The sequence below is a fragment of the Diabrotica undecimpunctata genome, chromosome 9 (assembly GCF_040954645.1).
Source record: "Diabrotica undecimpunctata isolate CICGRU chromosome 9, icDiaUnde3, whole genome shotgun sequence".
Classification (NCBI taxonomy): Eukaryota; Metazoa; Arthropoda; class Insecta; order Coleoptera; family Chrysomelidae; genus Diabrotica; species Diabrotica undecimpunctata.
This window is the reverse complement of record NC_092811.1, coordinates 25,408,849-25,423,427: the sequence shown is the minus strand read 5'-3', so window position 1 is coordinate 25,423,427 and position 14,579 is coordinate 25,408,849. Positions and strand designations below refer to the sequence as shown.

Genomic DNA, 14,579 nt, shown 5'->3' with positions numbered 1-14,579 from the left:
GTAGCCTACGATACAACCTAAACAAAACAAGAATCCACGGAATGAAGTCATTCACAATCGCTCAAGATTGAGCCGTGCAATTCAAAACAAAAGGCGTGGCATTCTGAGTAAAGTGATCGTTTGGATGCATGATAATGCTCGTTCATATGCGTCCAAAGGAATATTTGATCATCCACCATACATTCCCGATTAGCCCCCAGTGACTACTACCTACTTCTATAATTGAAGAAACATCTCGGAGTTTACAACCACAATAAATGACGATAGTCTCAAAACGGTCATGTTGCAGTGATTTTATTAAATGGGGCAATAAACTTATATACATCGAAATACTAGGTGTTTGATATGATAAATGCCTTAATATTGGTGGTGATTATATAGAAAGATAAAAGTGTAGGATTTCAATTAAAAAATCGTTTATAAAAATGTATATTTATTTAAAAGATTATCATTCCGAGCAGAAGATTGTGGTGGAGACTGGTGTGATGGTGGATGTAACGGCTGGAGTCCCGCAGGCATATGACGGGGTCTTAAACTGCGAATACGGGGAGGGTGTTACCCTCTTCGCTTTCGCGGACGACCTCGTTATGATTTTAGGATTCATTTTTTTTTCGGGCATGCGTATTTCCAAGGGAATTGAAATTTTGAAACATCCCTAGGCAACGTATTGTTATGGTTTTATGTTGGTACACCTGAATGTTATTTAGAACTAATTCGGACATTGTACATCCATATAGAAAGAGAACCAAACATTCTAAAGTCAGAGATAGAAAAAGCAATCAAAAAAGCAAGAATATCGCAAGAAGTTTTAAAAGAGACTGGAGATGGAGTAAATGTTATGCATATGATCTGCAAAAAGATTTGGGAAACTGGAGAGTGGCCCAACGACTGGACAACATCCACTTTCATCCCTATATTCAAAAAAAGAACTCCGCTAGATTGCAGCAACTACAGAACGGTAACCCTAATATCCCATGCAAGCAAGGTTCTACTTTATGTAATACATGAAAGACTAAAAGCTTTTCTATTGCCTCAGATATCAGAAAACAAGCGGGATTTGTCCCAGGAAAAGGCAGAAGAGAACCCATCCTTAATGTCAGACAGCTAATCGAAAAAACTCGCGAATTCAATACTCCTATGCTTATATGCTTTGTGGATTACACAAAGGCCTTCGATAAAGTCAAATGGCAGCAGCTATGGTCCATACTAGAGGAAATGGGAACACTCCACCACTTAATTCAACTAATTAGAAGTCTATATGAAAATAATAAGTGCACAGTAAAAATAAACAACACCCATTCCGATCATTTCAGAACAGAGGCAGGTGTCAGGCAGAGATGCATAATCTCGCCAACTCTGTTTAAAATCTACACATTCTGCGAAAGGTACTAGACGAATGGAAGGGTGGAATATCAGTAGGAGGTCAAAAAATCAGTAACTTGAGATATGCTGATGACACTTTAATAATCGCGGCAAATCAAGAAGAAATGGAAGACATAATGACATGTCTGGAGGAGAAAAGCAAAACATATGGACTAAAGCTAAATAGGAGTAAGACAAAGATCATGATAGTAGACAGAGCTCGGAATAATCTTCAACACATTAAAGAAATTGGGGGCTTTGAAGTAGTAAATAGTTTCATGTCCCTAATAACAAATGACGGAGGGTGTGACAGAGAGAGACGTAGAAGGTTGACTATTGCTAGAACAGCTATGACGTAACAATTTAAAAAAATTCTAGCATAACAATACACACAAAACTAAGGCTGGTAAGGACACTTATTTTTCCCATAGCCACATATGCATCCGAAACGTGGACCTTAAAGATAAAAATAAACTAGACGCTTTTGAAATGTGGGTATTCCGCTGCATGTAGAAGTCATCGCACTAACGTATAGATATTTGAACAACTTAAAGTAAAGGATAGATTGCTTCAACAAATACAACAGAGATACTTGCAGTATTTTGGACACATTGCTAGAAGAACAGGTACAATGGAAAAACTGATAGTCGAGGGTAGAGTTGAAGGAAAGAGACCTAGGGGAAGATCTCCAAGCCGTTGGGTAGATCAAACAAAAATATTGATTAACCAAGGGTTACATGAAGCCGAACAGCTAGCCCAGGACATGGAACGATGGAGAGAAATCGTGAAAAAACTGTAAAGGCCTGATTGGTGTCACCACAACCCAAAAGGGATTATGACTGAGGAGGAGGACATCCATATACGTCATCATCAGTTGTATCGACATGATAGTGTTAATATACTAGCTATACTTGCTAGACCTAACCTAACCTAACCTAACCTAATGATGCATTATGCTCTGTTTAGATTAAACATATTGTGAAGATGATGTTTTTTTTGTTCTGGTCGATATCCCGATACACCATCCTTGACATCTGCTAAGTCTTTCTATTCCTTATAAATCTCCGAAGATATATCGTCTTTTCAGATGCCGTTTTTGCAATTATTTTGCTTAAGATCTTTCGTTTAATGATCAGTAGATGATTTGCGCCTGTTTTAAAATACATCGTACCCATATGTAAGTACTGGATGAGTGTCAGCTATATCATTAACATGGTTTTTGACTTGAGTTTCCCTTTAGATGTTTGCATTGGACTCATTTCTTTAGTAATCATTGGTAATTTTCCACGCTAAAGTGTTGACCATCATTATTATTTGGGTTGATTTTTTAAAGATCTTCTTCAGATGCCCTGTCCGCTGCGAACGATGGCAAGTATTATGGCAATTCCGATCTTGCTTATGGCACTTCTGAATAGTTCGACAGATGTGAGGCCACATTGGGTCCATATATTCGAAGATAGTTTCCCTATTATAATTATAACGCGGCATCTTACAGTCTTCTTCGGCAATTTATTAAAAAAACACATGCTAGAGCGTTTCCTTGAGACATGACATCACCCGTGTTTCTAAGCCTTGCGAAAAATTTCCTTGTCCGTGAACTCAATCACTTTACTCATTGTCAATTTTATACTAATGATTTCATCGGGATTATATTGATTCTCTCTTTCATATATTCTTCATAATGCTTCATATATTGAATTAAGACGAAAATTTATTGAAGATCGTCTATTATGGAGTATTGTATTAGAAAACATACATGCTCTATGATAAAGACATCTTGTAAAGTCAACAAAGTCTTCAATTCTTATTATTATAATGAAGATGTTAAGTTCATTCATATATTCAACTTGGATTAAGACAAAAATTTCTTGGAGGTCGTCTAAAATTGGCAATTGTGCCAGAACAAATAAATGCTCTGAGATAAAGTAATCTTGTGAGATCATGTGATGTAAAATGATAATGAGGTATGCCTCTTAATTCCACTTGTATATATTTAATAGCATTTAATAGTACGCGAGCATTTAGGTCAAAAAAGACTGGTATCGATTAATGTATAGAACTGTTAACGAATTCAGTGCGGTACTTCAAAAAGTCAAAAAGGTTTATAAGATAGTGACAGGTGACGAGTCGATTATATTGGCGAGGTTTAGCAATAAAATAATGCAGAATCATTACGCCACAAGTCCGTCTGCAGATGAAGGTGGCACATTAGCCTCAATGTAGGGTTCCACCTTACGCCTAGTCCCTGAATTACACAACGATCCTTCAGCGTATGAATCCCACTGGGCGAGTTGACAGTCGCAAGTGTGAATCATCATAATTGAAACATTTGACAGGTCAACGCCGAGGAGTGCAGTCTTTTACCATTTGGCTACTCTGGTCGGCGTCCAAACGGAACGCGTCACGCTTGGGCAGGACACTTATGCTTTCAGCTTTTCCTACCAGAGGATATGTGGACTGAAAGTAGAATGGTCGCACAAGAAACTCTTCTCGGATTACAGAAACGTAGCCCGGTGACGGCAGTATATCTAATGGTCTCATCTCGGATACTAGTAGCTTCTTTCCGTCTACCAATACTTCAAATAACGACCACATTACAGCCTTCTACCAAGGGCTCCAGCAAGATGCGTAATGTGTGCGTTGTTGCATTTTTGATACCTCAAGTGACGGCTCTATAACTCTCAGCCTATCCATTGGTCTAGACGACCTACGACGTTTTGTGGCCGACGCTAGACAGCCGTAAGGGTAAAAGCATAGCGCAGTAACGAGAGTCGAAAGAGAAAGTGATTCGACTACAATCGCAAAGATAAACATATAACACGTTAGAGCGATTCTCTTCACTTTTGGAGAACGAGGATGAGGATGAAATTCTTGTGCTATGTGTGAGGAGAAAGTCTAGTGCGTCATTGCGAAATTTGGTTTACAACAAGAAGATTACTATGAAAAGCACAAAATTTGTAACTTGCTACACTCTGTTCAGAGAACTAAAAATATCCCAATAGATTTTTTAATTATATTACAATGGTCTTATCTACATTTTAGTAAATCCCAGAAAAAGTGATACAATATCTCGGAAAAAATGCAATTTTTTACTACTGTTTTCTGTTACACCATTAAGAAATTGACGAAAGAATGGAAATTGTCGCTGCACGTCCTATAAATCAATAACAGTTTAAATTTAATTGCTTCATTAACCTTTTCGCTATGTTACAGTAGAACACGTATCGCTCCATTATGTAAATATGAATTCAAATAACATTCGCTATACATTATCCTAATTATAGTCGACATTAGCGTTCTGCTAATTTCGTCGATTTTTATAAGTTTTCGTTAGTAGAAATTAACAATAATTGATCATAAAATAAAAAGATAAAGCCCTTACGAAATAAACCCTTAAAAACAACAGCCACAAACATCTTCATGCAACATCAAACGAAACACGCACATTAACATAGAACTACGTTGTCAAATCAAATCTTACCAGTTAGTCGCTCAACACGGGTAGCATAGATCCATAGAAACAAATTAAATTAGATATAGAACAGAATAGAGCAAGATTTAAGGCTGAATAGTAAACTGTTACAAACAATTCTATTTTAATTGAATTCTTCTAAACCATATTCATTTTACAAATTCCCAATTGTCAATAGAAGCACGTGAAAGCCAAACAGGGTCGTACTGATGTACGACCTATGTATCATATGATTTTCAAAAATATTTACTTTTGAAACTGTTAGTGTAAGAATTTCTTGAAATTTAATCATTATATCACAATTAAACTAAACTCTAAAAAATAACATGACCAGTAAATAACTTAACAATAACTATAACATAAATATAACACAATATATTAACTTAAAAATCAACACGATACAATTTGAATTTAAAATACTGGCAAGTTTGGATCTGTAACATGAGAATCTGTCTGGCTTAAGGTAATAAATTATATTTAATAGCCTCTTGACGAATGAGACGGCGAATATCAACACGTGCTCATATTTACAATTTGAGAATATTTTATACTTGAAACCGCAAGGTATTGTATTACTCACTTAAACAATAAATGAAATTTGGTTTTACAAATATTGTTCCATGTTTAAAACCGTAATTATATAGTCACTAGAGATATACAAAAAAAAGATATCGATTATTTTCGAGAATTTCTAACCACTGGATTACAACGAAAAATAGTTTATTTGTAATTAATTCTCATTACGCTTTCCAATCTTATAAAGAAAGATGCAAATAAGCGTAGTGGTGCAGGCTTAATTGGACCGTATGGGAAACGAAACCTTTTGTATTTTTTTTTAATTTTATAAAAAAGAGTTACTTCTTTATAAAAAGTTCTGAATGTTCTAAAACCTAGATAAAATCATCAATTATTAAAGGTTTTAGTCATATACACGGTGTTTAAAATATGAATTTTATGTAAGAGTTAAAAATATCCACAATTCATATTTTTTGAAAAACTGCGTATACTGTAGCGTTTTAAATTTGTTAATATTTAATATCTATATAAAAATATAAATTCTGTTTTAAGTTTTGTAGTACGCCCTTGAGTTGTTTATTTGCGTTTGTCTCTTATAAAGGAATTTTAAAACGATCAATATATTCTGGCATTTTAAGTTGATATTCTTAATATCAAGTTTTGTATTCAGTTGTTTTTGTCGTTGAAAACGATTTGTTTACATTCGAGTCCCCTAACATTCCGGTTGAAAAAGAGGTTCTTAAAAAAAATATTGCAAGTCAGGTATTCAATTTTTCTAAAACGTAATAAAGCTGGGAATATTTGAAGGTTGTTACGAACGAGTGTCGAGGGTATTATGTTTGTTTTAAGTTTGTAGGCACAACTGGTTCCGGAGACGTGAAGGGAAATTATTTGGTGTTGAATTTTGTAAAATGTAACAGCAGATAGGAGTCGAGCAAGAACATTCAAACGAGAAGGACGTTTGGCGGATTTTGAATCCAGAGCCACTTCTTTGTGTGTAATGTCTTAAGACCGGTTAATGGCAGTTTAGAACAGAGTAATCATCATAAGATTTGTGCAGTACACCGGAACTGATGAAATTTTGAAAATGATTATATAGGATGTCCCACCAGCTTTGTTGTTGTTTGCCTGCTTGATCCAACCCCATCTACGTCAGATCTTCGTTCCTGAGTATAGAAATGGTTTCCTTTTTGTTCCAGTTGAGAGTTTTATCCTCTCAGCTCCAAGCCCAGAGATATTAGCAAGTTTTTTTTAAATTAAGTGGCAAAGTTTGTGAATTAAGGTAACAATTAACATATTAATTTTTCCAAATTAAATAGACATTATTTTTGATAATTGATAAATTGCTTTCATTAAAATAAAAGAATTTGTAATATTTAAAGTTTTATATTGTGTTAGAGGCGTGAACAACAAAATGTCATAATTTATTCTGTCTTACAATGTTATGTTGAAATACTGACATTTTGGCTTAAATCTGCTGTTGTTGTAAAACAATTTTAATTTGATTATTATATAGAACAGCTATTTCATATATAAGGTTAAATTTTAAGATATTTTCATAAACAAGGATATCTTTAATTTTTGGTCTAATTTGGTCTATTTTTAATCTAATTTGGCCATATTAATAAATAACCTAGGAACCATTTCAAAAATTTTTGTAGCAATCTCCTTTGTAAACAGATAAGCACGTAAGTTTTTGTTAATTTTGTTATTATGTTATTTAGTATACTTCTTGTGCAATCTGTATTTTTGATAACTGTTTGTTTGAGACAAAAATAAACGTTTGAGTTGTTTCTCTGATCCATTTTTTTTGTTTTTATTTAGAAAAATCTCCTAACCCCTGTTTGTGTTTCTTTATTTTAGGAAGGAAGAATCTTTCTTTCCTCCAGCAGGAAGTTTTCTCGAAGCGGCGTCCCATTTTAAATAGCTAGAGGTATTTCTTCTTGTCTTTATTTGCCCATTTGTCCAGGAGATTCACGTAAGTAACCCCTTTGTTTAATTTTTTTTGTAGCTGCCCCAATCTAACCCCCTTGTCATTTACTTACCCACGACCCAGCTCTCCAACTAACCCCTGAGTGCCGTTTGCACAAGTAGCGTTTATTTTGCTTGCCCTATCTCAACCCCCTTAGCTTCTGCCCCCAATTTTTCTACCCCCATGATCTTACCCTGAGGTAGGCAAAAATATTATCGTTACAATATGATTAAAAAATATTTTATTTTATGATTGTATTTTAGGCTTTAGAACATGCAGAATTTTTTATATATTTAATAAAACTAAAAATAAAAAAAAAATCCATATGGTACCGACCTAATTGGACACCCTGTATATTGTATATAATAATATTTTGTTCTGTTTGTAACAGTTTTCAAAAGTGAAATCACGTGAAACTATTTAAATATACTTACAGCTCAACGTTGTGGATGGTAGACGTTGGACAGTTGTCATTCACTTTCACGTGGCAGTGTTTGTGGCATTTTATCAAACAATCCCTACACTCGTACCCCTGCTTACCGAATCTTCTCGCTATACTTTTCCCGCAAACTTGACATACGGTACCACTGAAATATAATTGTTCAGTTATTAAAAACAACAAAAACAAGTCTGTAGTTTGTGAAACTACAGAGTAGAGATGAGTTTAAGTAAAAGTTAACAATGGAAGAAATCACTACACTACAGAGAAAATGATTTTTTAACTTACCCTTGTAAATGTTTGGCAACAAACGTGTGATCATTGAAGATATGAAGTTTGGTTCCTTTTTTTCTCCATTTCGACTTTTGTGCTAACGACAGCGGTACGAGGTAGTGTTTCTTTATTCCGTTCTCTATAGTTTCTAGCACCAAAGTACTGGCTTCGTTAATGTACGTCCTCGTGGAAGCACTGCTCATCCCCGAGGCCTCTGAGAGACTAGACCTCCTTGAAGTCTCGTCCATTGATCGTTGGCCAGGTACGTTCAGGCGATAACCTAAAAAATTATGATTAGTTTAGATATTTTTTTATTAAAATGTCTTTTTATTTTAACTCACTACTATAATCTGTCTTCTATATCTGATAATTATAACAAACACAACTATAAATAACTAGCTTATCCGCTATTTAGAACTGATATGTAAGTATAATCCAAATAGTCGGAGTATAAAGGAAGTCCTAAGATAAAATCTGTTGTAGGTTAAAAATTGGTAATGTATATGATATATTTCTTTCACAGTTCTTAAGTTTATCTTTAGCACTACTCAAAATATACATATATACAGGCAGTCGTAAAATTTTATTATTTTCTAACATTTTTTTCGGCGTGAGAGATGACATAAATGCTTCGCGCTGATTAAGGAACATAAGTGTTTATTGACTCGACAAAAAGTGTACGTACTCAAAAATACAATAAGGAATAAGACATAATAACAAAAAGCATCCTCAGTAGATTATATATAAAAATAATAAATTAGATAATATGCGAGGGATAACACTCGTATGAATCAGAAGAAAAAAACGACTTTAGAGCAGGCAAATCAATTATTGATAGAATATGCTGCATATAAACACAAAACATACACAGTCCCGAGCCTAAACATGAGATGGCGACTCTAATGAATTATCCATTATGCCATTTCAATAGTGACAACCTTCAAAAGCATACTGTCAAAATTTCATGTTATTCGGATTCACGGTTCATAGACTTACTACGGTTGCCTCTTCCGACTGGGGTGGGGATGCTTGAGTTACGTCACCAGAGTACACAAGAATACAAAACCCATTTATTATCACAGTTTGTTCATGGTAATTATCTTTCAGTTTATTATTTGCTTTATTATTTATCGTTTCTTAAATATCTCCGTTTACTTTATATTTTTGTATTTGAAATTTTGGTGTTGTTTTCTATAAAAACTTATTTTGAATTATCGAAGAAACGTTATTTATTGTAGTTGTACATCGTACCTATCGTCTTCGTATCCCTTTATAAGGTAGGTTAAAACTTTAAAATTTCATTGTGTATTAACGTAATAATAATGTTGATGAAATTTTAGAATGCCAGGCACAGGTTGTAGTGTGACCAATTGTAAAAATAATTTTAGATATTAAAAAAATGAAAAAAATAGTTATGTAATTCGGTAATTCATTCAATAGTTAATCCAGTATTGATGGAAATTCAGTATACGCGACAAATTTTCAGTGTAAAATGGAGATTGAAGTCCTAGATTTACTTAAATCTAGGACTTTTTTCATAATTAGGTATTATAATCCACTAGACATCTTTATTTCATAACTATCTTTACTATTTTCCACACATCAAAGACATAAAAACGACGATTAACAATGTTACGATTCAAATTACTGTACTCTCGTGACATAATTTCGGGCTTAATGTTCATTGGTTAGTCGGAAGAGGCAACCGTAGTAAGTCTACGAACCGTGATTCGGATTATTTTTTACCGAGTTAGAGTGATTGAAGTGTCGCTTAGTTTATCACTGTTATTGGATGGGAAAATATACCGTCCAAACTGAGCATTGGCGCAAAAAAGGACTCTGCTCCATGGATTACAATCTTTAAACGATGGTTTTCTGAATTAAAACGCGGTCGTACCGATACCAACAGAGGTCTGGAAGGGCAAATGAAGCAGTTATTTCCGAAAACGAAAAATCTAAAAAACGCTGATGGTTATTATGGAAGACCGCAAAGTGAAGTAGCAAGAGATAGCTGACTCTAAAGGTGTCAAAGGGTAGCATTTTCACTATTGTACACGAACATTTGGGTACAAAAAGTTGTTTACAACAACGACTTGATGAGTCTAGGCGTTGTTGGGACATAAAATCGGAATAAATCAGGATTTTTTGTGTCGGAATATCACAATGCATGAAACATGGATCCATCACTTTACTCGGTAATCTAATTGGCAGTCCAAAGCGACCAAAGACTCAACAAACCGGCCGGAAAGGTTATGCCCTGTGTATTTTGGGACGCGCAAAGTATTATTTTCATTGTCTATTTGAAACATAAATAAACAATCAACGGAGACTACTACATTGGTTTATAGGAGCATTTGAAGACAGAAATTGCAAAGAAAATGGCTCATTTGTTGAAGAAAAATTTTTTTCACGAAGACAATGCACGGTGTCACAAGTCGATGAAAACGATGGCAAAAATGTAGGAATTGGGCTTTGAATTTCTTCCGCACCCACCGTATAGTCCAGATCTGGTCCCCAGCGACTACCAAGCACCTTTTTTCGATCAGAAAAATGCTCCATGGCAAGCGATACCGCTCCGATGAGGAAATAATCGCCGAAACTGAAGCCAATTTTAAAGACAGAGATAAATCGTTTAGCAAGGGCTGTATCGAAATATTAGAAAAGCGGTGGAATGATTGTATCGACACTAAAGGAGATTATTTTGATGAATAAAAAAAAATGTTTGCAAACAATTTTGTTTACTAGTTAGGTCCAGGATTTATTGACCGACGTATTAAATGTCACCGTAATAAATGATACTAAAGAATTATATAGAGGTGCAACAGCCAGAATAAAAAGAGACAATAGATAATCACACGATTTCTGACAAAAAAAGGGAGACAAGGCAAGCAAGAGTTTTTCTATTGGAGATATAAAAATCTATATGCTGCAATGTGCACAAAAATATACCGCACAAGAAAAAGAGTACCTAGAATACATGTTCAGAAAAATGATAGAAGAATATCGAGATTGTCAGGATCGAAATAAGCAGAAAAAACACAATATATAAATATATATGCATAAGAAATACAGAATCGCCTAGATATCTCGACTTAAATTTACACTGAATGTGTATACCTTGACATAAAACTAATAACAAAAGAAAGCTGTGAAGAGACAATCAGAGATCGAATTACCAAAGGGAAACCGATAACACGAGCATTAAATTCTACATTATGGCAGAAAAATATTAGACCTTAAACAAAAAAGAGAATATTGTGATCGGTTATTACGTACTGACATTCAAAATTGACAGTCGCTTCAAGCGTTGTTTGTGAGAGAGCGGTTCATTTTACAGAAAAAGTGTTAATACACATTCTTGTTTAAAATTATCTCTTCTTTAATCTTTAAAATTATTTATGTAAAATAAAGTTAGCGCGGAACGACACTGGTTTGACAAATTTTAAATGTATGTAGTGTCATCGAGTGCCATAGACTGAGGACTAGTAGTCACTCCGATGCGCATCTCCCCGCCTCGAATTTCCCTATTGGCTGCTAATCTGGAAATACCTATTTGTCGCTCGTATAAAGGTCGATTCATACATATTCGTACAGTGTCCGTTCCGTATCAGTGCCGAGTTCGGGTGTTTTTAATGTTATATTTACATTCAACCGCGTTGTAGCAATGGGCCTAACGAGACGATTAGAGAGAAAAATGTTATTACATTTCTGTGTAAAAGATAGTTGAAAATATGGCGGCTTGGATAGAAGATCTCGCCGTGTTGGTATTATTAATTGATGAAGAGAAAGAGCAGAAAAGGCAGAAACAAGAAGATGCAGTGTGCATCCTATGTGGAAAAAAGACAAACCGAAGGAGAAGTTAAAATATACAAAGAATTATTGGACGATGAAACAAAATTTCACGAATATTTTAGAATGTCACAGTACTCTTTTTTTCTTTTTTTTTTTTTCGTTAAAATATTATATATAAAACAATAATATACTAACCGCACAACATCTTCTGCTTTGGGTTTACCAGCACTTGCGTTCACAAAACAATAAAATCGTGTTTATACAAGTCCGTACGGTCCATGTCTTTTCCGTGTATCGTCAGTGCCGGAAACAAAAATATCGTTTGGGATTAATTTCAGACCGGGCACGGACGGGCCCGTCTGGAAAACGTCAATGTATAAATATTGTCATCCTGGTGCCTTTAGTGGCGAACTAATACGCACCCTGATGCGCATCGCCCCGCCTTTTACACATTTCTTAATTTTCCATTGGCCGAGAGATCCGAAAATGCCATATAAATATTAAAATACTTTTAAATATGCGCATTCTTCGGATCTTGGCATCAGTCGATAGACCACGGCCTTACCTAGAGCACTTCTGCTCTAGGAGGCCGCCGGTCGGGGCTCTGCTCCATTTTTGCCAACGCAAACCTTAAGACTCTGTAGGTAGTCTTCTTCCTGCTCCAAAAAATTGTTTTATTTCCAACGATGATCCTACTAATAGCTCATATAAGAAAATTCACGCCAAGTCTTTATGAAGACTTGGTAAAATAGCATACATCCAGAAGTTAATATGGATAAATGCTTAGGGGTATTTCATACATTATACCTGAAGCCCCTAAGTAGAGCGTACAGCAAAGTGTTTAACACCATAGACACCCTCTTGCTGCGACGACAATATACTCACAAGAGTACATTATTGGTTTATTTTGCTGGGCACAACACAGAACGGACACGGCACGGATATATATATAAATCGACCTTAAATATTACAGCATAGATAAATATAGGTGAGTGGTGTTTACTCAAACACTGAACTGGAGGACCGACCTGGACATAGCCTGTAACAAGGCTAGGAGTAGCCTCGGACTACTCAATGCTCTTTGTGGTAAATTCGGAAGAACACTTCCACGATCACTCATCCACACATATAAAACATTTATTAGGCCGGTCATCGAGTATAGATCTAATATCTATATTATGGTGCCCGGCCATCTCACACTAAAACTGCTGGGATTGGAGAGGAGAATCCTGCTTAGAGTGAATAACAAGCGACACGATTACCCTTCTGCCCTAATAAATCACCTGTCGAACGTCCAGCCCATTAACGAGAGGCTTTCCTCTCTGAGCAAGGGTTACACAATCAGCACCATCCATGGCAAGAACTGCAGAGCCCAAAGCATTTTAAAAACTACCTGCTCATACATCGGCAATGTATTCAGAACAAAACCTAAACCCAAAATCCCTCTTCCCTCAATTCTACTGGCTCTTGCCAGCAACGATCTCCCTGACGAATACATTGACATACAGGAGGCAACTCCCCTCTATTATCGTCGTCGCAAGTAACTTTTAAATAATCACTTCGAGCTTGTCTAGACAGGGGGGGATCGGTTTTCTGTGGTTTACCAATCCCATTGCGCAATGATACCTATCTATTGCAGAGGATACAGCTACAGCTGCCCTCACGCGATCGCGTTTAAACACATTTATTAATTACAATTTGTAAACTTATACATTCACATATATACTAATTTATTTTTTTAGAACAATAATTTCTGAAAAGGACCGTTTAACCAATGCCCCATTCGCCTCTGATTGTCCAGATACGCTCCTCCGACGACAAGTCAAAACAAAACAACAGTGGAACCACGAAGCCAAAAAGAAGCAGCCAACACAAAAAAAAACACGTCCTGAAGAGGTGGAAAACTTAAAACAGGACAAAAAAATCTCCAGATACAAAGAAAACACCCACAGAGAGTATCAACTGACAATGAATTATAAATATAGGTGATTTTCAGATCAGCCAGGCAGTCCTTCACGGGCTCTACTAGAGCATAGCGCTCTAGGGGCTCTGCTTCCTGTTTCTAGACTCTGTAGCTGAGTTTTATTCAACTTTAAACCGAAGTTTTATTTCAACCTCAGTTGTTATATAAGGTAGATCTTGTCTTTATCAAGACAAGAGTTTTTAACCCTTATTTTCCACCCCGAGGCGACAGTGAGTTTGATTAACTACGTTATCAACGTAGCGATCCTGCAGTGGGATCTTAGACTATAATGGGTACAAAATGTATACAACCCAGACTATTGCCAACAAGTCAAGAGACATTATGCCAAAAAGATCACAGGCTTCATTTGCGAGTTTACCTTCGGATTGTTTTTAATTTGGGCCGTCAAAATACACGAAAAGAAATTTATAGATTATTCATATTAATTATTAAACTCATATAAGATTTTTGAAAAAGATTCAAGAAAATATAGCAGTTAATATGAAATTAGATTGATAAATAACCTAGAGATGGTCCAACAAAAGAGAAAAAGTAAACGATTAGCATTATTGGTATTAATTACACATATTTATTAATAAATAAAAACAGTTCCAACGATTTTTGAGAATTAGTTTAGTAAGTACTCCGAAGATGGTATGACAAAAACAAACCGGAAAAAAAGAAAACTAAACATTAGCAAGATTGGTATCACCAACAAATAAAGATGCTCATAGAAGGCAGCCTCTCATATCCATAATGTTCTCAGTTTTAAATTTAAATAAAAAACATT

The 14,579-nt window shown here is 35.3% G+C and overlaps 1 protein-coding gene across 6 annotated transcripts in view; it reads right to left on the bottom strand.

Moving 5' to 3' along the window:
* LOC140449695 (uncharacterized) overlaps positions 1-14,579 on the bottom strand; it is a 189,127-nt gene that overhangs the window by 3,934 nt on the left and 170,614 nt on the right. For 5 of the 6 annotated variants that reach the window (XM_072542986.1, XM_072542990.1, XM_072542989.1 and 2 more), the window contains 2 exons: positions 8,050-8,314; positions 7,757-7,909 (listed from right to left, as the gene is read on the bottom strand). In XM_072542986.1, the coding sequence (XP_072399087.1) occupies positions 7,757-7,909; positions 8,050-8,314 (418 nt within the window). Of the gene's footprint in view, positions 1-4,843; positions 4,875-7,756; positions 7,910-8,049; positions 8,315-14,579 lie in introns of all 6 variants that reach the window. The other variant, XM_072542988.1, reaches the window with a different exon arrangement.